This window comes from Dama dama, chromosome 22 (assembly GCF_033118175.1).
Source record: "Dama dama isolate Ldn47 chromosome 22, ASM3311817v1, whole genome shotgun sequence".
NCBI lineage: Eukaryota > Metazoa > Chordata > Mammalia > Artiodactyla > Cervidae > Dama > Dama dama.
The window spans coordinates 42,936,333-42,964,016 of record NC_083702.1 but is presented as its reverse complement, the minus strand read 5'-3'; the positions used below and the strand labels follow the sequence as shown (position 1 = coordinate 42,964,016).

The 27,684-nt window shown below is 56.2% G+C and overlaps 1 protein-coding gene across 1 annotated transcript; it reads right to left on the bottom strand.

Moving 5' to 3' along the window:
- Positions 1-1,049: 1,049 nt before the first annotated feature.
- On the bottom strand, positions 1,050-27,684 carry CARD10 (caspase recruitment domain family member 10). The gene is made up of 21 exons (XM_061125278.1): positions 27,642-27,684; positions 27,218-27,469; positions 26,242-26,379; positions 23,715-24,040; positions 19,436-19,633; positions 18,364-18,519; positions 17,641-17,766; positions 16,396-16,587; positions 14,585-14,719; positions 14,124-14,239; positions 13,297-13,325; positions 12,723-12,846; positions 7,235-7,394; positions 6,701-6,809; positions 6,011-6,254; positions 5,757-5,826; positions 4,614-4,716; positions 3,355-3,513; positions 3,145-3,260; positions 2,489-2,601; positions 1,050-2,262 (listed from the first exon to the last, which is right to left on the bottom strand). Exons 2-21 carry the CDS (start codon positions 27,450-27,452, stop codon positions 2,022-2,024), a joined length of 3,090 nt encoding a protein of 1,029 aa, XP_060981261.1. The 5' UTR covers positions 27,453-27,469; positions 27,642-27,684; the 3' UTR covers positions 1,050-2,021.

The window sequence follows — 27,684 nt, the reverse complement described above, 5'->3', positions numbered from 1 at the left end:
ACTTTCATTTGTAAGATGGGGACAAAAATGACTTGGGGTTGGTGGGCTTCTCTACCCCCATGGAAAGGGCACCTAACATGGGACCAGCCACTGGGCTCCTGCAACTTCACCCAGGCTCGTATGTCAATAGACTAAGCACTGGGCCAAGAAGCGGGGATGGTTTGCTTACCCCAATGAGCATAACCCAGTCTCCATGGCCAGGGAGCCAATAGCCACCCATAGAGACCCACCATCTGGCCACAAAGCAGAGCATGGCATGGCCCAGAATTCCCAAGGCCTGGGAAAATCAGGCGGCTTTGTGGAAATGATATATGAGCCAGACCTCAAATGTTAAGCAGCCCCTAACCCCTGGACTTGGACCTCTCAGCTTCATTTCCTGCCACTCCCCAGTGGCCAATCTCAACCCATTTTCTGCCACTGAGCTGTTGCTCTTGAGGTTCCCTCCACCTAGTCTACCCACTCCCCTCAACTCCCAGGAGCCTGCCCAAGTTCATCACTGTGACTGAAGAGAGTCCTAGGAGGACCAGGAACAACATGTGAGTCCCTTGAGTGCTTCCTAAAGAAAGGAATCCCACACCCCAAGCTCAAGCAGCATCTCCTCCAGTAAGCCTGCTAGATTTCTCCCATTGGAAGTGCTCATCCTCTCCAGTGAAGCAGTCTCACGGACTTGGTAGTACACTGAGGGTTTGCTCTTAGTCTCCTGGATTCAGTGGCCGATCCCCTTAGCCTAAGACCACACCCTGCTGGCTAGGTATCCCCGCTCCAGGAGACATCTCTTTGATGATCAGACACAGGCAGGGCTGGGCGAAGGGTGGCCCATCTGCGGGGCCCTCCTCCGGTCATTTGGGGGCAGGTAAGGTGATGCCAGCACAGATGGCAGGCAGCTCCAGGATGAGTCAGGAGAGAAATCCGACCCTCCCTATGGGCGAGCAGGAACCTGAAAGGTGGCATCAACCTGAGCTGGGGGTGGCAACAAGTGGGACGAGGGGAAGGGGGCCCAGGCCAGGGAGGCAAGCAAGCAAAAGGCCACCAGCTTCTATGACAAACTGTTTAATGTTCCCTAATGTGCAGCTTCTGAGGGAAAAAAAAGCCCATTAAAAATCCACAAGCTGTATGAAAAAAAAAAAAAATCCACAAGCTGTACATTCTGGTAACGGAGTGGCTGGCCCCCTCCCCACCCCATCCCTCCAAGAGGCAGGGCAGGGAGGGGCGCAGGTGCTGTGAGAACATGGTCCTGGGCTGTGCTCACCGGGAACACACACGGGTTAGTGCCTAAGTCACAGGGGTGGGGGGCATGACATTTACACAGGGGAGAACCACGGACACACATGTGACTGGAAGACTCGAGGGGCACAGGTGACGGTAGACTGGGGAAGCCACAATGCCCCCGTGGAGGTAAACACAAGAAATGTCAGCTGGACGGGTGGCTGTCACACACGGCAGGCTCGGGGGCGCCTGTGAACAGAGGAGGCTGTGGAGGACTTCCCCAGTGGTCCAGCGATGAAGACTCTGTGCTTCCACTGCACAGGGCACAGGTTCAGTCCCTGGTCAGGGAACTAAGATCCTGCATGCCGCACACAGTGAGGCCCAAAAAAAAAAAAATAAGAGGCTGTGGAGGCAGGAGACCTCGTGAGCCAAGGGGAGAAGCAGACTCGAGTCCACCCTGTGGGATCTTGGGTGTGCAAACCAACGCACAGGACTGAGAACGCAGATGCTCTGAGGAGAGCAATGAGGGACAGGACACAGATGTGTGTGTGAGACCCATGAGAAGGGCCCGTGGAGACACAGGGCCAGGGGAAGGCCCAGAGCAGCAAGTCCAGGGGTGGGAGGGAGCTCTGGCCAGGAGCTCCCCTGGGTGAGAGAGCCCAGAGCCCAGAGCCCAGAGCCAAGGCCCCATGTCAAGAGTCCCAGGGTTGAGGAAGGCTCAGGATGGGGAGGACCCGGGTCCACTGCAGACACCAGAGTCCCCGGTGGTGGCTTCTGGAGTGCGTGAGGAAGGCACAGGCATTCCAGGGGGGCCCTCAGGCCTCGCTGCTGCTGCTGCTGCTGCCGCTTCTGGTGCTGCCGCGCTCTACCCACACAAGGCGGGCCTGCTCCTGCAGAATGCGGCCCCGCACCACCTTGGCCAGCTCCTCCGAGTGGCCCCACTCGTGGGCAGGCACCTGCACCCAGGAGCAGGGCAGCCCCCAGAGCACATGCTCTGAGCCCCGGCACTGCCGCAGCAGCTCGGAGTCCCGCCAGCCCGGCCGGCCCAGCAGACCCCTGCCGAGAGAGCACAGTAGGCAGTGGTCAGAGAGGGGGATGAAGATGGACAGTGAGACAGAGAGAAAGGAATGGACTAAGACATGGAGAGTCAGAGAGGGAGGATGGACAGAGGGAGTCAGAGAGACAGACAGAAGGCAAACGAAGAGATGGAGAGAGAGAGAGAGCAAGGCACCCAAACAGGAGGAAGCGCAAAGTCTTTACCCCTCCTCCCGGCCCAACTCACCTGACTTCCCGGACATTCTTCTCGGTCACCTCCACGTGGATGACGATGGGGTAGATCTCGTTCTGGACCAGCTCCCGCACACCCCGAGCACCCAGCTCCAACAGGCAGTGCTTCTTCTCAGGGTAGGGGTGGTCAAGGCTACATTTTACTCCCAAGCCAGAGACCCTAGCCTCCCTGCCCCCGGACTGGGTCCCCATAAGGGGTTCTCCCCTGTGTAAATGTCATGCCCCCCACCCCCGTGACTTAGGCACTAACCCGTGTGTGTTCCCGGTGAGCACAGCCCAGCACAGCCCATAAGGGACCCCTACAGGGTCCAGCTTCCCCATCCACCTTGGCAATAAGGAAAGAACTGGAAGGGAAAGCCCAAGACCCAGAGAAATAAGTCACTTTCCCTAGACTCCGATCTGCATAGGGCTCTGACCCCACCCATGGCAGCCCCAGGTGGCTCCCAGGGGAGCGGCAAGTCTGAGACAAGGATGAACAGATCAGATGTATCAGCCAAACTCTCCAGGGTGAGCCACTTGAGGCAGAGTGCCCCAGGTCACCCATTTCACAGGTGAGAAGACACCCATGGAAGGGAAGGGGCTTGCCCAGGGTCACCCTCTGCTCCTGGGCCCAGAGGACACCACCCCCCATGCCCCACCCCAAGCACCTACCTTCCCGACAGACTCCTGGATGGCACGGATCCTGCTGCCCAGACCGGGGGCGGCAGGCCGGGCCTTGGGGGCTCCAGGTGCTGACAATGTGCACTGTTCCTCTCCAGAGAGGCTTTCTGCAAAGCACAGGAAGGCACAGACGAAGGGCCAGTGGGCCTGACTGCCCCAGGGTGCCACCCCGTCCTCCCATCTTCAAGTGTGCAGGCTCACCCGCTGGGCACACTTGGAAGTCCAGCCGGGAGCTGGGCAGGTCTAGGAGGTTGCGGATGAGCCGGGGCGCCAGGCACTCAGGCAAGAGCACCACGGGCCGCAAGGCAGACACCAGCAGGGGCCGCACCAGGCTGTAGGGTTTGAGGCTCCGCTCTGGCTCTGGGTGCGGGAGGGGACAGGATGTAGACGAGATGAGGGTGCAGGCAGGGCCCCAGCTCCTCGCTGCTGGGATGGCCAGCCCCCTCAATACTCAGAACCCCAGTGCCTCCTCTCAAGGCCCCTATCTTCTTTCCCTTCCTAGCCCTTCGGGGCTTCACTGGGACTGTCCTCCTCCCCATCCCGGGCCTCACCCGTGCCCCCTACAGGCCATTGTCCTCTCGGCAGCTCAGGCAGGCTTCAACGCTGAAGTCAGATCCTGTAACTCCCCTGTGTTCAATGCACCAGTGACTTCCCACAACTCTCAGGAAGAAGGCCACATCCTCCACGTGGGTGACCCAGCCCTGCCGGAGCTGGGGAGGCAGCAAGCCACAGATCCCCTCACTACAGGCTCTATTCCGACCTCACAGATCAGCAGCTCTAATCGTGGGACCTCTGCATGCCCTGGTGGCCCAGTTAACTCTCCTGTCAGAGCCCAGGTCAGGCCTTCCCAAGCTCCCAGGTGGGCAGGGACCCCTCCTACCTCGCCCCTCCCCTGTCTCCCCTCCCCTCTTCCCTCTGCCACAACGTGTGACAACAGATTTGCATTTGCTGCATTCAGTGTCCTCCAAGCATAAGACACATAGCCATGCCTCTGAGTCTTTGCCTTCTGCAACGAATGCCTCTTCATCCTTGAAGGCCCCAGCTCAATCTCCTTTCCAGGAAGCCTTTCCTAACCAGCCTTATGCTCAGAATTGCTATTCGTTCCTCTGGGCTCCCCTAACCCCTCATCCTCCTTCCTCTAGGAACTCCCTCTGGGGTCATCATGGCACCTGCCACCATACACAGGCAAAAGGCACAGCTGTGCATGCTTTGCCAGACAAGAACAGGCCCACGCTTGTCCGTGCCTCACACAGACCCCTGGTCACACCTGGACACAGACCAGCTCCCTCCATCCTGGTGGCCCATCTCCCACCAGGTCCCTGGCCTGCACCCTGCCCCCGACTGGAACCCTCCCACAAGCCCTTCAAGGCCAAAGGGAACACCAAGGCCAAAGGACACCCAGATGGGCACATTCCTGGAGCCCATAGGCAGTGGCTGCACCTTCGCACCTGGGCACACACCTGAGCAGGGCTCCAGCAGCAGTGGCTCTGGGGAGTCCCCGGGAGGACTCCCCACGTGCTTGGGCTTCACCAGTCGCAGCTGGTCCAAGGCGCGCTTCTTTAGCTGGTGAGGGAGTAGAAAAAGAGGGGCACCTGAGAGCTCAGCTCCATCCCATCCTCAGGGAGAAAGGGCCCTGCTGTCCAGTCTCATGGGTCAGCGCAAGAACCCCCTCTCTATCTGGCTGTCCTCTGCCCCCACCTGGCCCAGCACAGCCCCTGAGACAGAGGAGGGTGACCATCAATAGGAACCCAGGGAAGCAAGACTGCTAGAGCTAGTTAGAGCTAGAGGAGCCTTAGGTCTGCCCCCACATTACAGATCAGAAATGGAGGCCCAGAAGGACCTAATAAGATGTAAGAGACAAACTCTGGGGTCTCTTCCAATTAATCAGCAGTGTAGGAAGAGTATAGAAAAACCAAAATTGACAGCATTAATTCTAACAATAGTGGTTGCTGTTCAGTTGCTCGGTCATGTCCGACTCTTTGCGACCCCATGGGTATCAATAGTTGACAGGCGTCAAATAATGTGACAACGTGACGAACGCTAACTAGATCCCACATGCATGAACCCAGGAGGCAGGCTGGGTTCCCCATTTTACAGATGAGGAAACAGAGCCTCAAGAGAGGGTCAGGTGGTCATCCAAGGTCACACAGCAAAGACGGAAAGAAGCTGGGATGCAAACTCTGGAGGCCTGGCTCCAAACCCAGGTTCTCCACCTTCTCTTCAGTACCATGGTCTCTTGAAATATTTAACCTCTCCGAGCTTTGCTCTGCCCAGGCATGTGGTCCATGGATCAGAGAAGGGAGTGTAACTACCGTTCTGTTAAGTGCTCACCACATGCCACCATGCTCCTGAGCACCGGGCACACTGCCTCACTTCCCCCTCTCAACCACCCGGACTGGAGCCCTGTTGCTATTCTCTTTGACGGACACACTGGGGACAGGATCAACCAAGTCTGGGTGAAGACGCAACCAAAATGCTCACCAAGAAGATGAGCAACCAAGTGGGTGGGGTCTCCTCCCCCAGTTTCCAGAGAATGGAGCCTGTCCTCTCCCTTTTGGCCCCCCTCCCCAAGCCCTCACCCTGTCCTCCGCAGCCCAGCTTACATTACTGCGGGGGCCCCGGTGTCGGCTGGATGGCAGGCATTTCTCCTGAACTTCCAGGAGCTGCTGGGCTCTGGCGGGGGTGGGTGGGGGAAGAAGGGAGGTCATGTCATGAGTTTGTAGGGAGATGGGGAGTTCCTCACCTTCTCTCCTCCAGCCCCCTCCCCCAATCCTGTCCCATAGGATGGCAAGGGACTGCAGGAAGAAAGAGAGTCCCCCATCCTAGTCCCGGTTCCCAGGGCTGCGGGCTGTGTCACCTCTGATAATTGGGCACAGTGCCCCGGTCCAGGTCTCGCAGGGTGAGGGGGTCGACCCGCGTGCAGAACCACTCCTGCCGCCGCTTGTATGCCGGGTCCACCAGCCGCAGGATCTCCTGAGCTTTCACACACAGGGCATGGGGGTCAGCCCGCTCAGGCAGGGTGAGGTTGGCTCGAATGTAGAAGGGCTCAGCTCCCGGCTCCTTCACCCAGGCATCCAGGGCCTCGTGGAAGGACTGGCAGGCTGAGTGTGGACAAAGCAGAGGGCAGCAGCGAGGACAAGGGAAGGAGAAAGTCAAGCATTAATCTCAGAGAGGTCACACCTTCCCCTTCTTAAAATGAGAGTCCAAGACCCAGGGAGGGAGGGGATGGGCCCAAAGCCACCAAGCCCACTGGGGACAGAACCAGGACCCAAACCCAGGTTCCTGGACTCCTATCCACTGCTCCTTTCACTGTAAGTTGCTTACTGAGGACAAGACAGAGGAAGGGCATACGAAGAGACAACTAACAAGCAGCCAGTGGTGTAGGAGGGAAGAGCGCTGACAGGAGTCAGGACGTGAGGCATCCCCCTCCCAGGCCGTGGCTGTCCCACCCACACTACGGACTGAAGGAGCCTTCTCGTGGGCCCTCAGTTCTGACCTTCCAGGACTCCTGCGTCCTCAGTCCCTGCCCGCCCCAGGCCAGGTTTACCCTTGAAGTCCATCAGTGGGAGTGTGGATGTCTGTTTCCGGGGCAAGGTTCTCTGCTGGGCCTCGCCTTCCAGGCATGCCCCCTCCAAACCAGCAGCCTCTGCCCTTGGCTGGGAGAAAACCCAGACAGGGAGGGAACTGAGCTAGCTTCCCAGGGCAGCCCTGGGGCTGAAGAACACCGCGTGTGGAGGTGACCATGTCTCAAAATTCTGATGCTCCCACCTCACAGGGTGCGTGCCCAGTCAGACCCTGCTCCCTGCAACTGGCCTCCCCACCCAGCGTGGCTCAGTCTGGTCTTTTCCACGTGTAAGGGTGGGGATCTGTCCAGTGCTATCAGTCTGCCCCACCTCCCAGCCCCTGCCCAATCAGATTTCACTTAATGCTGCCTGAGGAGGGGCAACCAGCCGCTAGTCGATGAGCCCACCTCTGCTCCGACCACAAACCCCGCCCAATGAGCTAGATCCACCAATCAGAGGGTGCCCAGCCCCAGCTAAAGTACCGATTCCGCCCCCAGCTCAGAGGGGCGGGGCCTCACCTCTCTCGTTTCTACCCTGGCCGACCCTGGCCCAGAGAGCACCCTCCGCACAACAGCGCCAGACCAGCTGTCCCCAAGGAACGACAGGCTATCTGGGCCCTTGTCCTGGGGCTCAGGTCCCCCGGGGGGACTCCAGCCAGACACTCGGATGGCCAGAGACCTGAGCAGAGAAAAAGGAGTTGGAATTAGCGTTTAGTCAGTATGTTGATTCAGTTCAATATTCTTGGAGAACTATAGTGATGCCCCAAAAATGCCAAGACTGCCACCCCAGGCCACTGCACCTGCTGGAATGCTCTTTCCCTTCTTTTTTTGCCTGGCAAATTCTGCTTATCCTTCATAACTCAGGTCAAAAGCAACCTCTCCTTCCCAAACGCCTGCACACAGCGAGGTGGAGGTTCTTGCTGGAACACCCCGTTTTTCTATTTTCCCCTTGGTTTCCTCCCTCAATAAAATGCCTTGAGAATCAGCCCTCTATCATGTTTGGCTCTGGATCCTGACCACCAATCACAAGTGTCTGGTACATCTGGCAGATGACTAATAAAAGCTTGTTATGCTCATAGTCTAGGGCAGGAGGTCACCCTTAAATCATAACAGATCAGGGATGGTTACTGCTGGCAGTAGGAGCATAAAAGGGAGGGGCTTCCCAGAGGAAGCAGCAGCTAGGCTACATGAGGGTGAAGAATAGAAGTACTCCTAGAACAGACAGAACTCTGTGGTTCCAGACCGAAGAGCTGGTGCAGGCAGAAGTGTGGAGAATAGGATACAGTGCAGAAGAATTTAATAACAACAATAATAACAGTAGCATCAAACACTTACTGGGTGCTTCCCATGTGCTAGACACCATGCTAAACTCCTTGCCCTAATTAACTAATTTAACATCCTGGGAAACAGCTCCCAGGAAAGGCAAGCTGGAGCCAGCCTATGGAGGGTAAGGAATGAAGGTATTTGACCTTCCTCTGGTGGTCAGTGGGTACCACTGACAGTCAGGACAAAGAGTCACCAAATCCCTCTCATAGGAGGACTCTGCCTATCCCTGAATGAGAAGTGGTGAAGCCCTTTGGCCAGACTCAGAGAGAACTGACCATAAGTCTCCCCAGGACCCCTCCTCCATGGTTCTGTGGAAGGGGAGAGGTCAGGCTCTGTAGGTGTGCCCCAAATGGAGAGGGAGCCCAGGAAAAGCCTGGGCATTCACTCACCTCCCCATCTACACTGGCAGCTTCAGTCACATAGCCACACTGCCCCCTGCTGCCTGCTCAGGGTGGGCAAGGCTGCAAAGACCTTAACCCAATCAGTACCCATGCAGGGGAAGACCCTGGCCCTCGGGAGTCCAGCCTGGCTCCTGCCCCCTCAGTGAAAACAGAGGACCAGGACCCAGGGGCTGGGGATAGACATGGGTGCTGGGGACATCTGGGCTGCCTTTACAGGCTCCTTCAGCCCCGGGACTGTCCTGGCCACATCGACTGGGGACAGAAAGGCCTGGACAGAGATGGGAGGCCTGAGGCTGGGCCTGGCTATGCTGCCCAACGGCTGGATGGCTGAAGCCACAGCTATCAGCTCCAACCCCAGTACTAACTGTGCTCTAGCCTTTGAAAGCGAGCTGGCCACTTGATTCTATCCCCACATCCATAAAGCAAGGACAATGATGACACTCGTTTCCCACCATGGGTGTGAGGCTTAGACAAATATAGAGATAATGCAGGTAGAGGTGGAAACCAGAGGGCTCCAGGGCTTTCCAACTAAATGGGTTATGAAATTCACTGGGTCATGACCAGCACTGTTTTTAAATGGAATGGAACAGAAAATATAAGCCTGCCTCCCTTCAAGTAAATCCAACTATCTTCCCGTGACCCTTTTGTTCCAAGCACTTGTATTGGGTTTCTCCTGCAGCGGGATACTATCAGAAGAGTTTGAGAAAAGTGGTGTGGAGGGCACCAGCAGGAACTCTGGGGCCAGGAGACCTGGCTGCTCGCCTCTGGTTCTCAGCAGTCCCATCTGTGTCTATCTACCTCATTGTACAACTCAGTAAGTTTAAACACTGGATGTTGCTGGAACAGTGCCTGATAAAAACTAGACATTCACTATCACCAGGTGTGATTCAGGACAAGTCACCTCTCTGTGGTCCAGCTTCCCCCTACCCAATTTCAAACCCACAGACAGCTGACCACTGGTGGCTTCCTTAGTTCAGGGCCCAGTGAGTAGACTGCATTCAGGCCCTCCCGGTCCATCTGCTCACTCCCTACCCCTGCCTGCATGCCACGCCCCCTCCCTGCAATTCCAGCATCAGGGCAATTCCTCAGCCATTCCACCTTTTCAGGTTCAGAGACCCAGCTTGGGCATCTTCTTCTTCAGGATGCCCTTGCCCACCTTCCTGAAGGATCAAGTGACTTCTCTGAGCCTCCACAGCCCCAGGCTACTATCTGGGAGCTCACAGGGGCAAGATCCAGGTCATGTCTCTTAGACTCAGACCTCAGCAGACAAGTGTGTGGGGAAGAAAAAGGAACATGGTGGAGGGCAGGGGTTGCCTGCTCCAACCTCTCAGGAACTCCTAGGTTTCTGGCAACAAGATCTGATTGATCCCAGTCCTGCCTGTGGGAAGGATGGGGGTCCCTATCCATCAGGAGAGGGCTCCCAATCCTATCCCCCAGTGTTAGGTCAGGAGTCAGGTCACAGGGGAACATCAGGGACTGGGCCAAGTCCTTCACTCTGCCAAACCTGAGCATCATGAGTCAGGTGGCCTGGATAAGTGCTGCCCTACACCCTGGGGCACTGTGGGAAGATCCCTAGGTTCAAAGGTCAGGGACCTATGAAGCTGAGATGTAAGCATGTCACACAGATTACCTCACCGAATCCTCCCAACCACCCTACGGAAGCCATCTGTTATTCCCCCAACATAAGAGAAGAGGCAAACGGAAGCCAGGGGAAGTTACAATTGCCAAGGGTTACACAGCTGGTGGGTGGTGGCGTTAGACAGTGACCTACCCAAACCTTCCCTGTGTGAGGTCGGCCAATGCCAGAGATCCTGTCTTTGTGACAAGAGCGGGCAGGTATGGCCCTGCCCAGGAGACAGCACCCCAATACCCTCCCAGTGTCCTTCCCACCCAGCATCTCACCTTCACTCTTTTCCACCTGCCTGACCATCCTCTGCCCTGGCCCAAGACTCTGGGAGCCAAGAGGGGCAGGGGAGAGCAAAGAGATGCAACGCCCAACACACAGGGAGCACTCAACACAGGTGGAGGCTAAAGCAGCTTCAGTGGGGACTTCCCTGGGAGGATAGTGGTTAAGAATCGGCCTGATAAGGCAGGGGACACGGATTTGATCCCTGTTCTGGGAAGAATCCACATGCCGTGAGGCAGCTAAGCCTGAGCTCCACAAGGAGGGCCACCACAATGAGAAGCCTGCACACCAAAACTGGAGGGCAGCCCCCTCTTGCTGCAACTAGAGAAAGCCTGTGTGCGGCAATGAATACCCAGCACAGTCAAAAACAAATAAAAGTTTAAAAATAAAAAACTCAAGTAGCTGTGATGAGAGGAAGGGACTCTGGAATCCCCAGCTCCACCACCAAGTGGCCGCGGGACACATTCCTGACTCGGAGCCTCATTCTCATCTCTATATGGGGCTTGCAGGGCTACTCTGAGGATTAAGCCACAACAGAACCAACAATAGCTAAGAACTAACTTCCCACTCACTACGAGCCAGGCACTGCATTTAGCACTCTAGTAAGAATATTAGAACCTCCACAATGACCCTAAGGGACAGGTACTACAGTGAGCCCATTTTACAGAGCAGAAAACTGAGGTACTGAGAAATTAAATGAGTTGCTCAAGGCCCCACAGTAGCAAGTGACAGAGCCAGGATTTCAGCTGGCTCACAAGTCTGTTTGGATCCCGCCTGTGCTCTGACCTGTAACCCTGCCTCCAGCCCAGGACTTGTGCAAACAGCGCTCCCAAGGCCATTAGGGCTCTCACATCCCTGAACTCCCATCGGCCCACCCCCTTCTCTCTTAGTCCACCAACCCTGCCCCAACCCCTCAATCTGTGTTCCTCCCCCATCTCCCTCCTCCCCAGGAACTGTGTGGGCACCAGAGGTGGTCCCATGATCACATGGGCCAGAACCTTCAGCTCCCTCTGCGGCATCCCGGGGGCCCTTGGACAGCAGCCAGGACCCCTGCTGCAGGCCTGAGCAGAGGAAGAGAGGAAGGGCCAGGCAGGCAGGAAGGGAGGCGCCTCCGCCCCTTCCCCCAGAAGCACGTCCTGCACAGTTAGAAACAATGTCACACTGGGCCCGGTGCCTGAGAGTGGGGGCAGGGGCCTGGCCAAGCTGCTTCCAGGAGGCAGGAGGCTCCCAGTGCTGCTCTGCCCTGATTTCTTGTGCGACCTGTCCTCTGTAACCAGCATCCCCACATCCCAGCTCTGACATTCAGTGCTTCCTATGCCCTCCCCAAAACCCAAATCTGGTCAGGCCACCCTGGACCTTGGCCCTGGCACGTGCCAGCTGTGTGACCTCGGGCAAGTCGCTTAACCTCTCTGAGCCTCGGTTTCCTCCTCTATAAAAACGGGGTAATCATAATAGAGCCTGCCTCCCAGGACAGAGGGAATGCTGTAAAGCAGCCTGGAGCTGGCCTTGCATTTAGTAATAGCTAAGCACCATCCCCTCCTCCCCCACCACCCAGGTTTCCCAGGGCGCACAGCACCACACTTCCCCAGCCTGACTCACAAAGCCTGCCCTAGCCTCGACTTTCACCTTTCCCCCTTCCCTGCCCTCACACTCCAGTCACCACCAAACGCCAGGCCTGTCCCTGGACAGCCTCTGTTCTCTCCTCTTCCATATCACCCAGCTGCCCTCCTGGCCTGCTCTCTCCTGGCTGCGTTCAAAGGCCACATTCTCAGATCAGCCTCTTCCATCGCCTGTCCTTCTGAGATCACTGACCAGGAAAGCCATGTGTCCACCAAAATGGACAGAGCACATGGCCTGCAGCGTGCTGGGAGCCGCCGAGGTTCGTGTCTCCAGTCATAGGCGAGCCAGCTCAGCTGCAGGGAGATACAAATGACAAACTACCACCACCCCACCCTGCCCTCAGCACAAAGTCTGCTGGGAGGCTCAGTCCTGCTGGGAGATCTGAGCAGGAACAGGCAAGCAGTACAAGTAACAGTTGCCACCTACCGAGCACCCACCGCATGCCTGGCAGAGCGGGGTGCTTGGCTGCCACAACTCCTAAGCCTTCAAACACCACCTGCAGAAGACATCGCTGTGCCCTATTCCCTGATGAGGAAACTGAGGTCCAGAGAGGTGAAATAACCAGCCCAAGCCTCCCAGACAATGGTGACAGCATATGAATTCAACGTCTGCCTCTGCGCAACAACCCAACAGTCTGACAGCGGCGTGAGGCAAGGGCTTCGCTGCTGCTCCCTCCCACCTCACCCCTGCTCACCCTTCTCCGGGGATCCGGACCAGCCCCCCAGCTCCACCCCGCCCCAGGCGACTGTGGTACCTGCTGAAGAGATCCAGGCCGCAACCTCTGGCCAGAAGGCCGTCCGGCTTTCCCAAAGGCCACACGCTGTCGGAGGACGAGGACGAGGAGAGGCCTGGGGACCAGGGCTTGAGCGTCACACTCCCTGGGGAGGAGGGGTGAGGTTCAGGGGCGCCAGCAGAGCCATGAGGGAGGGCTGGGTCCATGAGAAGGGGTTGAGCCCCTCCAGCCCAGGGATGGCTCAGGGCCCAGAGGCCTTGGCAGGTTGGAGGCCCTGGGAACACACTGGACTCACAGGGCTCAGGGCTGGGCCTGGGTCGACCAGGGTGACCCATCAGTTTCCTGGAAGAAGGTGGAGGGCGGGCTGGAACTGAGTAGCTCCATAGAGCGTAGCTGGGACCAGGAGAGAGGACCACGATGGGCTCCGGGTGAGAGGTGGGAATCAGCTCCCCCGGGACCTCCTGAGCACAGCCTCCCTGCCTGGCCAGGGGACAGCAGAGCCTCAGGGAGGGGACGTAGGCCAAGGGCAGCATAGGTAGCATAGGCCTCAGGTGGGTCCCCAGACGAACCCTCCCCAGAGTCCCGGGGCCTTTACCTGTGATGTCTGACATGCTGCTGAAGGACCTGGGCAGAGAGAGGGCGGGAGGGGCCAGCACTGAGCGCAGTGGGCACTCAGCCCCACCCCCACTCCTGTCCCCATGCTACCCCAATGTCTGGCAACCCCCAAGCACAGGCAGGCTAGACCTAAAGTCACAGGGCAAGAAGCTAATATTCTGACCGTGCGACTGTGCTCATGTCCCTCCACCTAGAAGGCCACCCCTTCTGGTCTGTAATGCCACTCCCTCCAGGAAGCCTACCCTGACCTCTCATGCCTCATCCCAATCCTACTTTCTACTGTCATTTGTAGCTCCAGGGTCTGCCTCCACACTAGAACATGACCTTCCCATCGCACACTCATCATAGCAGGTTCACTCATTACATCAAGCCAATGACGGGGGACACATGCCAGGAGGCAGGAGATCTCCCGCCCTCGGTCCTGGCACCAATCATATGGCTCAGTTTATCTGGCCCCATTTTCTGCTGCTGCCTGAACCTGCAGCCGTTCTTGCCTGAGATCCTTGACCCCTGAGAACCTCCTCCATGTCTCCTAGTCCTGAACACCCAAGCTTCCCCCTGGATTAAGGCTCTTTGAGGTTTAACTTCCAGTGACTCTCATGTCAGGGTGCTCAGCAGGGACTGAGCCCACTTTGCCCTTTGACCTTGTCTTAACCCCTTGGTTACACATATGACTTCTGGAACCTGGGTTTCCATAGCTCCAGTCATTTAAGGGCAGCAAAGGGAGGTGACAGCGTGGACCTGACCCTGGCATCAGGGACTCTGGGAGGCAACAGTAGCGCCCCCCACCCCGGCCTCTCTCTTTACCTCTTAGGGGGCGCAGGGTCCTCCTCTCGCTGCCGGCGGAGGATGGAGCCAGCGCTGGGTGGGAAGGGCAGGATGGAGAGGCGATTGATCTCCTTCTCATTGTCCGTGGCCTCCTCCTGCAAAGTCACAGCAGGGCCTGGTCACCCCCACAGCACCCGCCCACAACTCATCGTGCCAAGTTTGTGCTCATTTCACAGATGGGAACTAGAGCCCAGAGTGGAGGGGCTGGCTCTGCGAAGCTTCTGTATGTGAATGGCTCCCCAGGTCTCCTGGCGCCCGAGCCCAGGCCCAGCACTGAGCCAGCTTCTTTGGGAGTTTCAACAAGGCACTTGGCTTTCATGGGCCTCAATTTGCTCTCGTGGGAAATGGAATGGTCAGCAAACTGGAGAGCCCCCTGTGTGTCAGTAATAATATGACGGCCTTGTGCACCCCCCACATCTGCGCTAGGGCAGGCGTCTTACCGAGGCGTGGGGCTCGGGCCCTTCCACGACAGCCGCCTCCCCCGCTGCTTCTGGGCCTCCCAGTGGGGACGGGAACTCGCTGAGGCTCCAGGTGCTGCTGAGGTTGGAGCACAGGGAATGGGAAGAGGCGCAGGCCTGGAGAGGAAGGGGAGAGGGAGCGGTCAGCAGCGCTGGGCCAGGGCCAGCCACTGCCATTTTCTCAACGCCCGAGGGCTGGAAACAGGGACGAGGTGGGGAAGGAGGGAGCTGGATTCCTGCCCTCATGGAGCTCACAGCCTAGTGGAAGAGAAAAACTGTGAACAAGCAGACAGATGAAGGAATTAAGGCTCAGCTGCCAAAAGAGCTGGGAAGGAAGGTACCTAGGGTGCGGAAGACACTCAAAGGCCCCACCCGGCCAGGGGGCCATCAGAGTGTTTTCCGGGGAAAGTGTGGCTGGAACTGAGAACTCAAGGATATGTAAGTGTTAAAGTTGGGGAGGATGGGTGAGGCAGATGGAACCGTAAGAGCAAAGGCCCTGAGGCAGGACTGACACATTCTAGGAATTAAAAAGCTGAGACTGGGGGGAAGGGATAGTGTGGGATCAACAATGTACAAACTGCTATATTTAAATGGATAACCAACAAGGTCCTACTATATGGTATATGGAACTCTGCTCAATGTTCTGTAGCATCTTGGATGGGAGGGAAGTACGGGGGAGAACAGATGAACGTGTATGTATAGCTGAGACCCTTTGCTGTCCACCTGGAACTACCACAATATTATTAATTGACTATATGCCAATACAAAACAAAAACTTTAATAATAAAAAAAAAAAAGTTGAGACCGAGAGAACCAGGCTCGAGGTGGGCAGGTAAGGGAACCACCCTGTAGGACTTCTAGGGCAAAGTAAGCCACTGAGGATATTTTAAAGTCAAAAATCACAGATTTATGCTTCTTTTGTCCTGTTTCTTCAGGTACTACACTCCTGGCAGACTGATTCTCTTTAAGCAAACCCAAAATAGGAAAGGGGCTTCCCTGATGGCTCAGTGGGTAAAGAATTCGCCTGCAACGCAGGAGACACAGGAGCTGTGGGTTCAATCGCTGGGTCAGGAAGATCCCCTGGAGGAGGAAAATGGCAACCAACTCCAGCATTCTTGCTTGAAAAATCCCATGAAGAGAGGGGCCTGGTGGGCTACAGTCCAAAGGGTCGCCAAGAGTCAGATATGACTGAGCAACTAACCACACACACAAAATAGGAAAAGATTTCTTTTCCTATCTTGGCAGAGATCTGAGAGCCAGTGTCTGATTCATAAGGGATCTGAGGGCTTGGCCCCACTGCTGGATGGCTATGTGATCCTGGGCAAGCTTATGACCCTCTCTGGGCTCTGTGCAATGAGGCAACTGTACTAGTCGGTTTCTGAGGAACTTCTAGGGCACACATTTTGCATTCTAAGATGCTCGCCAGCCCTCAGGCAGTTGGGGTTCTCCAAGTGTATGATAAGACAAGCTTCAAACTGTTTTTCGCGCCCCAGGTATAATCTCAGAAACCCAGAGGCCCCTACACTCCTGTCCTGTCCCCTGATACACCAACCCCCACCCATCTGAGCTGCATTTTGTCCACCCTGGCCAACAGCCCCCTCCAAGACTGGCATGTTCTTGATCTCGAATGATGACTCCAACCAGGACCCACATGTTTCCTCCCAGAGCCTGCATCTTCCCAGGCCCAGGTGAGGACTCCCGATGGGTCCCCCACATCCCCATCCCCAGCTGAGGTCTCTCACCAGGTCTCACTCTGGCCGAGAGTTCCAGCTTGGACTCCTGACCCTGCTCACCTTGAGATGGGGCCCCCCCTGGATCCGCTGTAGCTGCACCTCCAGCAGGGCCTTGGCACCCTCCAGGCTGGTGAGCGCTGTCAGCAGCTCATCCCGCTCCACCTCCAGGCCTCGGACCTGCTTCCGGTACTGGTCCTTCTCAATGAGGCTCTGCGAGTACTGCAGCTGAATACGGTCTCGGCTCTGGATGGCCTGGCAAGAGTAAGCAGGGAGGGGACTGGGGCCTGGAGCTGGAGGTGACATGCTGGCTCAGCTGTCCTGGCCTCTGACCTTTCAGATCAGGCCAGGGGGTGGAGGGATGGGTAGCAACAGGACCGGCAGCTAATGTTTATTAAGGACTTCCTGCATGCTTGTACCCTGTGCTAAATATTGGCTCATTTAATCTACACACTAACTCTCAGAGTTAGAAAGTCTCTTTATTCTCATTTTACAGACAGGGACACCAAGCCAGCAGGGACATAGCTTCAGAGTCCAGGCTCGTATCATTTCCTGGAAACAACTCAAAACTCTTCTCTGGGACACACTGTGGGTGGGGGACTTTATTCCCGGCCTCCAGGGTTCAAAACCCAGCCCAGTGCACCCAAAGAATTTTTCCATACAATGTAGACCAGGGTGCCCAAGAGCTGGATTCATGGCCATGGGGACCTGCCACGATTGTCTCAGAGGGAGCAGGGGTGAGAGTCTCAGGGGCTAGGAGCAACCAGGTAAAGTGCAGATTCCTGGGCCCACCCCAGACCACCTGAACCAGTATGTCTGGAGTCGAAACCCCAAATCTGCATTTTCACCCGGCCCCCTGAGGCCCACGCTCACATGTAGACATCAACTGCTCCAGGGATTCAAACATGGCCCAAGGACAAAACCTGCTGCCCTCCCCGCTGCATGGGGAGCTCAGACGAGGAGGGCTGGGGGCCTCGGCCCATCCCTCAGGAGGTGAAGGAATGGTACCCAGGACTTGGGAGCCAGAACTTTTGAGTATCTCTTCACCAACAAATATTTGAAAGCCTCGCCCTTGATGTGAGCAGAACAGGGATTCAGATGCAAAGGCCGCCCACACCAGCTTTCATACCTGTCCCAGGAGCTCAGTGAGGCAGGTGTGTTGAGAGGGCAGGGCTGGCACACCTCAGCGCTCAGGTCCCCTGTCTGTTTCTCCTGGCCTACTTTGCCCCATCCTAAACTGACAAGTATACTGTTTGCGATTCCAGTCCTACCTGCCTCTCCCCATCTTCCCCTGCAGGCCGGGCTCACCTGGTCCCGCTCCTTCTCGATCTCCTCCAGCTGGGCCAGGACGGTGGCCATGCGGTGCTTGTACAGGTCACAGTCCTTCTGTAGTGTACGATGCTTCAGCCGCAGGTCCTCCATCTCCTGCAGGTACTGTGGGTGCGGCAGGGCGGGGCGGGATGGGACACACCCCGGTTAGACTCCAGGGCCAGGGACCATGGGCAGGAGGCTAGCAGGTCCAGGGAAAGGCCTGAACCCTAGTAATAAGTGCCCACCTCCCCAGCTGGGTGGCCTGGGCTGCTTACTGACATCCCCTCACTGGGCCTCAGCTGCCTGATCTGTAAAATGGGGACAACAGCCCATCCCAACCTACCTGGGCCTCCTCATTTCAACTGCAGTCTGCCCCCTTAACCCACTCTGCTTCCTCCGCAGCACTCATCACCCTCTGTGACATGAAGTGAGGGACTGTGGATTACGCATAAGGTGTCCTGTTTGTCTCCCCTGCTAGAATCTGTCCTCCCCAGGAGAAGGGACCTCTGTTGTGTTCACAGATGGACCTCAACACATATTTGAGAACAAATGAATGCACAGCTCTTGGCACGGGACCTGGCACACAGCAGATGCTCGGGGAAAGCTGGCTGAAGTAAACGGGTGATGTCCATTCCCCGCCTCCCCAGGAGCTTCCCCAGGCTGTGAGCAAAAAGGCAAGTGGGGGCAAGGCAGGGGGTATACGGGGAAGGCGGACATCACCTTATCCCGCAGCTCCTCGGCCCACTGCAGCTCCCCCTGCACATCGTGCAGCTTCTGGCACAGCTCCTGCCGGCTGTCCTGCGCCTCACGCCAGTCATGTTCCAGGATGTCCAGGAGGATGCGCTCGGAGCCGGGGGCCCCTGGCCGGCTTGCCTCCTGGGGGGGCGGGTGTCAGAGTTCAGTGCTGCCTCAGCCCCTGACTCCGGGCCCCTCCTGAGTGTGGGGCGAGGGGGGACACATAGCTCTCAGCCCCAGCTCACTAGCTCTGCCCCCTTGGCCAAGAGCCTTGGCCTCTCTGAACCCTGGCTTCCCCTTCGGCTGAGTGGGTGTGGCCCCAGCAGTTCTGCCCACCCTCCAGGGAGCATCTGGTGTACAAATGAGGTAAGTGGATGAGGGCGTGCTCGGACAAGTTGGACCAGGATCTTATTCCTCAACAAGAACCAGGCCTGTTCTCTCTTGCTCTGGCCCCAACCCGCTAGCCAGGATAGAAGATGGGTAATATTTCCAAGACCTATTTCTACCCTCCTCCTCTGGCCTGACAAGGGGTTTTCATAGGGTCTGAGCCTGGCCCAGGCAGGTAGACCATGAGCTGAAGATCCAGTCCCCAGACCCACACCCTAGCCAGGCACCCCAAACCCTATAAAATACACCAGAGTCCTAGCTTCCTCCCCCACTTCCTGTGAGGTGTAATGGCCAGGTGGCAGGCCCATGCTGTCCCTTACCTGCCACAGGACACTGAGCAAGCCCTGGGGCCACCCAGACCTCAGAGGTCTCAACCTTTCCATGATCAGACTCCTTTACAAATCCAAGGAAAACTGGGGGCCCACTCCCCAGAAAAACACTCACACACAAAATCAGATACACTGTTTCAAGGAGCTCAGAGGCTTCCTGAGTCCCCCGTCCCCCAGCCCCAGACCCCAGACTTAACACACAGGGCGAGCTAAGGGCCTCCACTCAGAGCTCAAGAGGCCAGCCAGATCTCAGATCCCTGGTTCTAGAATCCTCATTTTCTAGGCCTCAGGGGGACAAGTGAGCAGGAGGGTCTGGCCTCCCCCTGGGCCTACCCCCATACCTGCTGCAGGCCTTCCTGCAGCTCCTGCAGTGAGGCCACCAGCCGCTGGTTCTCAGCGCGGAGCTCCAAGACCAGGTCCGCACTGTCGGGCTCTTTCTCTTTCTCTTTCTCCTCGGCCCCAGGGAGTGGCCCCCTGGCCCTTCGCAGCTGCGTGCACTCTTCCTCCAGCCGGCTCACCTTGAGCTTGAGCTGATCCACCTGGGGCCCAGGACAAGGGTCAGCTCAGGGAGGGAGCACTGGCCAGGCCAGAGAGGAGACAGAGGTCCCGCTCCTGCAGTCCAGGGTGCCTCCCCAGTTCCCAGAGGGGCCCGAGCAGGCATCCTCCCTGGACATGTCTACAAAGAAGCGACAGGCTGGACCAATATGACAAGGCCAAGCCACCCTCCCAGGGGAATCTGACTCAAGGACTTGTCGGTGGATGGGCCAGATCACAACACACTTGTCTGTCCCGCAGTTCTGACATTGAGCACAGGCAACTAAGCCCAGCACCAGCATAATGGACGGGAAGGAGGGCTCCACCAAGAACAGGAGGACCCAGGGGCTAGGCCCAGCTTGGCCTCTAACTCCGTGTGGCCTTGGGCAAGTCATTGCCCCTCTCTGTGCCTCAGTCTCCTCACCTCCCAGGGGAATAAGGAGGAGGATAGTTTTGAGGGTCTCACCCAGCCCAAGAGCCAGGATGATCCCCCTCAGAAAGCTTCCCCACTCAAGATACATGTACAGAACAGCCATGAGTCTGATCCTCCCTTAGAGGTAATTCCTACCAGAGCCTCCATGAGGGGTGGTTCTGCTGTTGGTTCACTCCCAACACAAATTCCAAATCTGGGGTCCAGGTTTCAATTGTACCATTTTACCCTCCATCATCCTGAGCAAGTCACTTACCTCCTCTGGGCCTCAGTTTCCCCATCAGTAAAATGGGCCTGTGCAATCCCCCTGCTCCTGCTCCACCACCTGCCTCCCAAAGTCATTGCAGGCATCAAACAAGACAGCAGGTGGACAGAGGCCTTTAAACTACAAAACTGCTGGGGGTGTAACAGTGGCTATTTTTACAGCTTTGAATAAAATCCTAGGACCACACCCCCAGTCACCAGTTCAGTGTGGGCGCCAGAAACTGACCAAGGGGGCTGTGTGGGCTGCTGAGTAGTGGCCATGGCAGAGATGTACGACCAGCTGGCTGGATTATGAGTGTACTCAGCCCAAGCGATTTTCCAAATTCATGTGGGGTCTGAGGTGTCTATAGAGCGACACAAGGAGCAGGTGGCAGGCCACAAAATGAAGTCATTGTTGGAAAAAGACAGAGTGACCTCCGGGGCCACACTCAGGCATGCTGATGTCTGGTGCCCTAGGAGCACCCTGGCCCTGCTTGGAAAGGACTCCCAGCCTCCCAGACTCCAGAGCCTGGCATGACATTCCCCACACCACCATCCCACACACACAAGGGTCTGGAGACTGGGTCAGGCAGTTCCACGAATTAACAGCCCACTCCTCCTCCGCAGAGGACTCAGAAAGAAATTCATGACTCTCACATTCCTTTCCCCTCACAAAACCCGCTTTGTGAGCCGCTGGAGAAAGACAGCTAGTTACAAGGGCAAATGTGGTCACACCCTCTCCAGCAAACCACAGCCACACACCCCGGCCTCCTGCCTGACCCAAGGCCGGCAGGCTTCCCGGATGAGCTCAGGGGACAGGGCACCTGGGAGTCTCCGCCAAACACCAGGAAATAACGGATGCATTTAATCCTGGTGTACAAACTCACTTAGCACAAAATTATAGCGTTCATTCCTTTAAGGTTTATGTTGCTTAGAAATAACAGCTCATTAAATTTGCACTTTATAAAATACAGTATTAAATCACAGCCACCACACACCTGTCCAGGGGGGAGGGAAGCCAAGCTGCCAGGAAAAAGCATGATCAGCTGCTCTGTTCATCTCCACCTGCAAAGCCTTTGTTAATTGGTTGCGGAAAAGCTCCAGTAAATTAAGGCAAGTGTACAGTAGCTACATTTAAAGAAAAGCTTATCTATTAACTGAATTTCATCCCTTAACCTCCACCAGCTAAACCAGGAAAAAGCAGCTCTTCTCTGCCCATTGGCAGATTTCTTTACCCCTAGGGCCATCCTGGACCTTCCCCAGTGGCTCAGTGGTAAAGAATCCGCCTGCAGTGCAGGAGATGCAGAAGACACGGGTTTGATCTCCGGGTCAGGAAGGTCCCCTTAAGAAGGGAAATGGCAACCCACTCCAATATTCTTGCCTGGAAAATTCCATGGACAGAGGAGCCTGACAGGCTACAGTCCACGGGGTCAAAAAAGAGCTGGACACACGTGAGTGACTAAGCACACACTATGTGCACCTAGAGCTGAAATGCTGACACACACAGAACCTCTAACACCTCTTCTTCATCGGTCTACCCAACCCCAGGAGACTCCAGACAGGCGCACGCACGCACACACAGGGCACCCCCCCACCCAGTCACAGGCACATATCCTCTGCTTCAGCAGACCCAACTCACAATCACATCCAACCCACCTGTGCCGGCCACCGCCCCTCCCAACACCCTGGGACCAGCGGCCATCACACTGTCTGCTCTGAGCAGGCTCTCCCCACCAGGCTCCTCCCCCAGCTCACCCCACTCCCAGCAGTGCCCAGAGTAGAGTCAGAAATTCCCCATCTTGGAACCCTGGGAAAGTACTCCAACCAACCTGTCTGTGCCTCAGTTTCTTCATTCATAAGTGGGGGTAATAACAGGGGCTCTGCCTGACCCCCATTCCCGTGGAGTTCCCAGGAAATTACAGGAGTTGATGGACATCAAGCCCGAAGGACCATGCCTACCACACAGGAGGTGCTATATTGCTATGATGTCACTGCATCATGACCTCCCGCTTCAAGGATGAGGAACCTGAAGCTCAAGAGGGCCTGGCAGCCTGGGCCCATGAACCTGTGGCCTCAACAACCCCCAGTCGGGACTCCTTTCCCCCGATGTCCACCCCCACCCCCAATGGCACCCACAGTCACAGGCTCCAGCACACCAGTGCTCTCACGCTTACGGGCTCATCGTGGACATGTGACCCATGGTCCACGGCCACCTCTCACCCCGTGGGGTGCCCCAGCCACAGTTGAGGCTCATGGGGTCAGGGGGCTTCAGATCCCACCATCAAAATCCCCCAGTGGAACCCTGTGCAGTACCGCCAAGGAGAGCCTACTGTGTGCCACGTGTGTGCTCAGTCACTTCACTCACAGCCCACCAGGCTCCTCTGTCCATGGGGTTCTCCAGGCAAGAATACTGGAGTGGGTTGTCATTTCCTGCTTCAGGGGGTCTTCCCCACCCAGGGATGAAACCCTGCATCTCCTGCCTTGGCCGCAGGCACTGTCAAATCCTTGAGACAACTCTCTGCAGCAGTATAATCCCAGCTTTATCCCCATGTGAAGACCCAATAAGACACCAAGAAAGAGAGGCTTAGTTTCTCAGCCTCTAAGAGGCATGGCCTCGCTCGCTTATAGAGAGAACTGGGTGAGATTTCATCTGGACAGGAGCGAGAGGAACAGCATCATGAGGCAGAGGCCAGCAGGGGCACCAGGCAGACCTGGTTCACATCCAGGCTGCGCCACTTGCCGCTCTGTGACCTCGAGGAGGTCTCTTTACAATCTACACCCGTGTCTGTACTCCAAAATGAGAACGTGGAGCATGGTGTCTTTGTAAGATTACATGATGTGATACGTGTAACCTACATGGCACAGAGTCATACTTAATAATATCAATAACAATGGTTAACCATAATCCAGGTTTTGAGCACTAACCCTGCACCAGGCACTGTATATGTCTTAAATTCTGTGTCTTAAATCCGAGGAATCCTTCTACCTCAAGGCCTCTCTGCCTCAGCACTTGCGGACCTTTTGGACTGGACAGTTCTTGGTTGTGGAGCTGTCCTGGGCTCCAAGGATGTTTAGCAGGAACCCCAGCCTCTACTCACTAGACGCCAGTAACACACTCCTGGTTGTGATGATCAAAAGTGTTCCCAGACATGGCCAAAAGTTGCTAGGGGGAGGGGGAGCAAAATCACCCCCAGTTGAAAACTACAGTCATAACTCAATGAAATAAGCACTATCAATATCCCCATGTTACAGATGAGAAAACTGAGGCACAGGGTAGAGAAGGGACTTGCCCATGGTCCAGTAGCCAACAGATGGTGGCTCTGGGACACCAGCTGGCTACAATATTACCATCACTTTTTGCAAAGCTGCCCCTTTCCCATGGCACACCCCACCCCAACCCCCCCAGGGCCTACCGCCAGCTGCAAGTCCCGGCTGCGCAGCACGGCTGAGTTCTTCTCCTCGCTGAGCTGTGCCAGGCGCATGGCGATCATGTAGTTCTCATCCTTAAGCCGCAGAAGCTCCAGGCTCCCCGCCTCCCAGTCCTCCCGCAGCCGCTGGCAGCGCTCCTGAGCCTGCTGTTGCTCCCGAAGCCGCTGCTCCAGCCCGGCCCGCTCCTCCTCCAGCACCCGGCCCCGGGCCTGCAGCTGCTGCTCCCGCTGCAGCTGACTCTTTCGAGCCTCCCGCAGCCGCCGCACCTCTGTCATCAGGAACTGGGTCAGGCCCTCAGGCCCCTCCTCATCTGCCAAGGACAGGGCAGAGAAAAGTCAGGTCAGGCAAATAAAATCCAGCAAGATGGCAGACCACACAGAAAAACCCAAACCGGAAAAACACTAGAAGGAAATATTGGAACACATTTTTACAATGTGGGGACAGGGAAAGGCTTCCTAAACCAGGCAAAAATCAAAAAACTATAAGAGATTTCTGAATGATGACAGATGTCAGAAGCAAAGTTAAAAGACAAGTAACAGAGTGGAAGAAAATACAAAAACTGACATAGAGCCACACTATATAAAGAGCTCCTACAAATCAGTAAGCAAACAACAAAATAAAAATATGGCCAGAAACTATCAAATTGCAAATTACCAAACAAAAAATGACTGGTAAACATAGGAAAGGGCTTCCCTGATAGGTCAGCTGATAAAGAATCCAGCTGCAATGCAGGAGACCCCGATTCAATTCCTGGGTTGGGAAGATCCCCTGGAAAAGGGATAGGCTACCCATTGCAGTATTCATGGGCCTCCCTAGTGGCTCAGACAGTAAAGAATCCATCTGCAATGCGGGAGACCTGGGTTTGATCCCTGGGTTGAGAAGATCCCCTGGAGAAGGGAATGGCAACCCACTCTAGTATTCTTGCCTGGAGAATCCCCATGGACAGAGGAGCCTGGCGGGCTACAGTCCACGGGGTCACAAAGAGCTGGACACAGCTGAGCATGTATGCATGCAGATATGCAATGAGGAACGTATTTTCCTATGTTTGTGCTGAGCTGTGCTTAGTCACTCAGTTGTGTCCCACTCTTTGTGACCCACGGACTGCAGTCCACCAGGTTCCTCTGTCCATGGAATTTTCCAGGCAAGAATACTAGAGTGGGTTGTCACTCCCTACTCCAGGGGATCTTCCCAACCCAGGGATCGAACCCGTGTCTCTTGCATCTCCTCCATTGGCAGGTGGATTCTTTACCACTGTGCCACCTGGGAGCCCCCTCCAACTCATTAGCAATAATAATAACAATAATGATAGTACCACTAACATTTGACTTTATTCTTTGGTCTACACACATATATTAATTTATGTAATCTTCACAACACTTAAGGTAGGTACTATTTATTGCACCCATTTTAAAGACAGAAAAACCCAGGCACAGAAATGTCAAGCCATTTGCCCCAGGCTAACTAAGCTGTTGAGTAAGCTGAGTACATCTCTCAACAAAGTGCAAACTTAAGACAACAACATATTATTTTTCATGTATCTAACCACACAAAAAAAATATTTTTAAATGACCCCCAAGATGAATAAGGGGACAACAAAAAGGGTGCTCATACACTGTTGGAGGGACCCATGTTGTGTGTGTGTGTTAGTCACTCAGTCACGTCCGACTCTTGGCGAGCCCATGTACTGTAGCCCACCAGGTTCCTCTGTCCATGGGATTCTCCAGGCAAGAATTCTGAAGGTGGGTTGCCATTCCCATCCCCAGGGGATCTTCCCAACACACGGACTGAACCCAGGTCTCCTGCACTGCAGGCAGATTCTTTACAGACTGAGTCACCAGGGAAGCTACACATCCTCTAAGAAATATGACTTCTCAGAACTTCTCCTGAGACACACATGTGCACAAAGATGCGGATGTTCCCAGCACTGTAATATTTGCAAATAACACATCAATAGAGGATGTGTTAAATAACTATGGCACATCACTAACAAACACGATGCAGTCATTAAAAACAAGCATAACAGAATCACACTGGTGGTGGTGGGGGAGTGAATCACAAAAATCAGTTGTTCCAAGAAAAAAATGAAATACAGAACAAGACATGTAAGATGATCCCCTCTGTGTGTGTGTGTGTGTGTGTGTAATTGCCAAACTGTTACCAGCAGAGCAGAGTTGAAGGAAGAAGTAAAGATCTTTGCTGTTTATTCTCATCTCATGGCATGTTTGAGTTTTTTACAGAAGAAACTGCAAACTGGTACACGTCGGCCACATACAGGTCTGAGAACAATTTCAGGGGGAAAGAGCCACATTAAGGGTGTGGGCTCTGAATTTAGACTCTAACTGCATTACAAACCCAGCTCCACATTCAGCCTGCTGGGGAGGCCTTGAGCAGACAGTTTCAGCTGTCTCTGTGCCTCAGTTTCCCTGCCTGTTCAATGGCCACAATAGGAGTGCCCCCCTCACAGGGAGGGGGTAAGGAACCTGCGCTGGCACCCACTGCAGACCCACTCACCGAGGATCATGGAGCAGCGCTGGGCAGGCTCTCGGCCAGTGAGCAGTGTGAAGTGCTCGGGGTAGTAGAACTCCAGGGCTTCCAGGAAGGCCTCATAGCCCCTCTTCCCCCGGCAGCGCAAGATGTCCATCAGGCGCCCTGGAGAAAGGGGGGTGGGTGTCCAAGGGTCAAGGTGACGGCTGCCCCCAGTGCCTAGCTGCTTCCTCCTGTCTGCTCCCCGCCCCTCTACCCCGACTACCCCAGGGCCCACATTCCCCAGATCTCTGAACCAGTGACACACACAGGGGCCTGACTCAACACATCAGAGGAGATAGCCTGTCTGCTCCTGCCAGGAGAATCAGGACCCACTCCCCTACCACCACCAGTGGCAACTGTGTTTCAACAGCTCCCCAAGCCCCTGCCTGCCCTCCAGGATACAGGGCCAGCAAATGGAGCCTGCCTTTACAACGGCACAAAAAAGCCCCCTCCATCTTCAAGGCAAACCAAAATAGCTATCTCGTTGACCAGTGCCTGAAATTCCACCATCAGACCCTCATCGCTTCACCAGCTCCGCTCAGGCACAACCTACGGGAGAAGGCACCCTCAAAAAACTGGGATGGGAAAATAAAGAAAAATGACTCTCCGAGAAGTATGTGACACACAGACGGCGGGGGACAGGGAGAACCTATAAAAGCAAAGGACACAGGAACGAGGCCAAGTCCACCAGCTGTGACCGGGAGGTCCCAAGCCCGGCCTGAACCGCAACCCCTCACTCTAAGGTGGACCGAGGAGGCGGGGGGCGGGGAAATCCAGGCGCGGTGTGGACACGCGGACACGCTGAAGGAGGCAGGATGGCGGACACACCAACCATCCCACCCTACCGATGTGGAGACCGAGGTCCGGGGGATCAGAGCCCTTGGCCGGTCGGCCCCAAGAAGACCCCAGGGAAGGTCGGCCCCGCCCGCTCAGGCCCGACCCCGCGACCCCCACGGCTCACCGGTGCGGTTGACACGGCACGGGAAGCGGTAGGTGCTCAGCACCTCCTCCTCGTCCTGTTCGTCGATGACCCGGCATTGGCGCAGATACGGCGTGAGCTTGGCCGGGTTGAGGGTGCGGGTCAGCCGGTGCCGGACGCCCTCGATCCGCTCCCACAGCGCGTCCTCCTCCGCCTCGGACCCGGAGCCGGCCCCAGCCTCCTCCTCGGCCTCCCCAGCCTCGGCTCCGCCCGGCATGGCCGCGTCCTCGGGGTCTGCGAGCCAGAGGCGCGCGAGGGTCAGCGCGGACGCCGGGGGCGGGGTGCGCCGACCGAGCCCAGCTCCGGGCGTCGTCCGTAGGACCCCGCGTATCCCCTCGGCTTTCCCCTGGCTTCCCGCGCCCGGTCCTCCCCGAGGATGCCCGGCCCCCGAGCCCCCCGGACTCACCCCGCACGCCAGAGCCGCCTCGCACTCCCGGGTCGGCGCTCGG

Excerpts from the sequence above, each read along its gene's own strand:
- CARD10 (XM_061125278.1), bottom strand. The coding sequence starts at position 27,452 with ATGCCGGGCGGAGCCGAGGCTGGGGAGGCCGAGGAGGAGGCTGGGGCC. Across the intron at positions 24,041-26,241 it reads GCGCTGCTCCATGATCCTCG|ATGAGGAGGGGCCTGAGGGC; the intron begins GTGAGTGGGTCT and ends TGTCCTTGGCAG. Across the intron at positions 2,263-2,488 it reads AAGAATGTCCGGGAAGTCAG|GGGTCTGCTGGGCCGGCCGG; the intron begins GTGAGTTGGGCC and ends CTCTCTCGGCAG.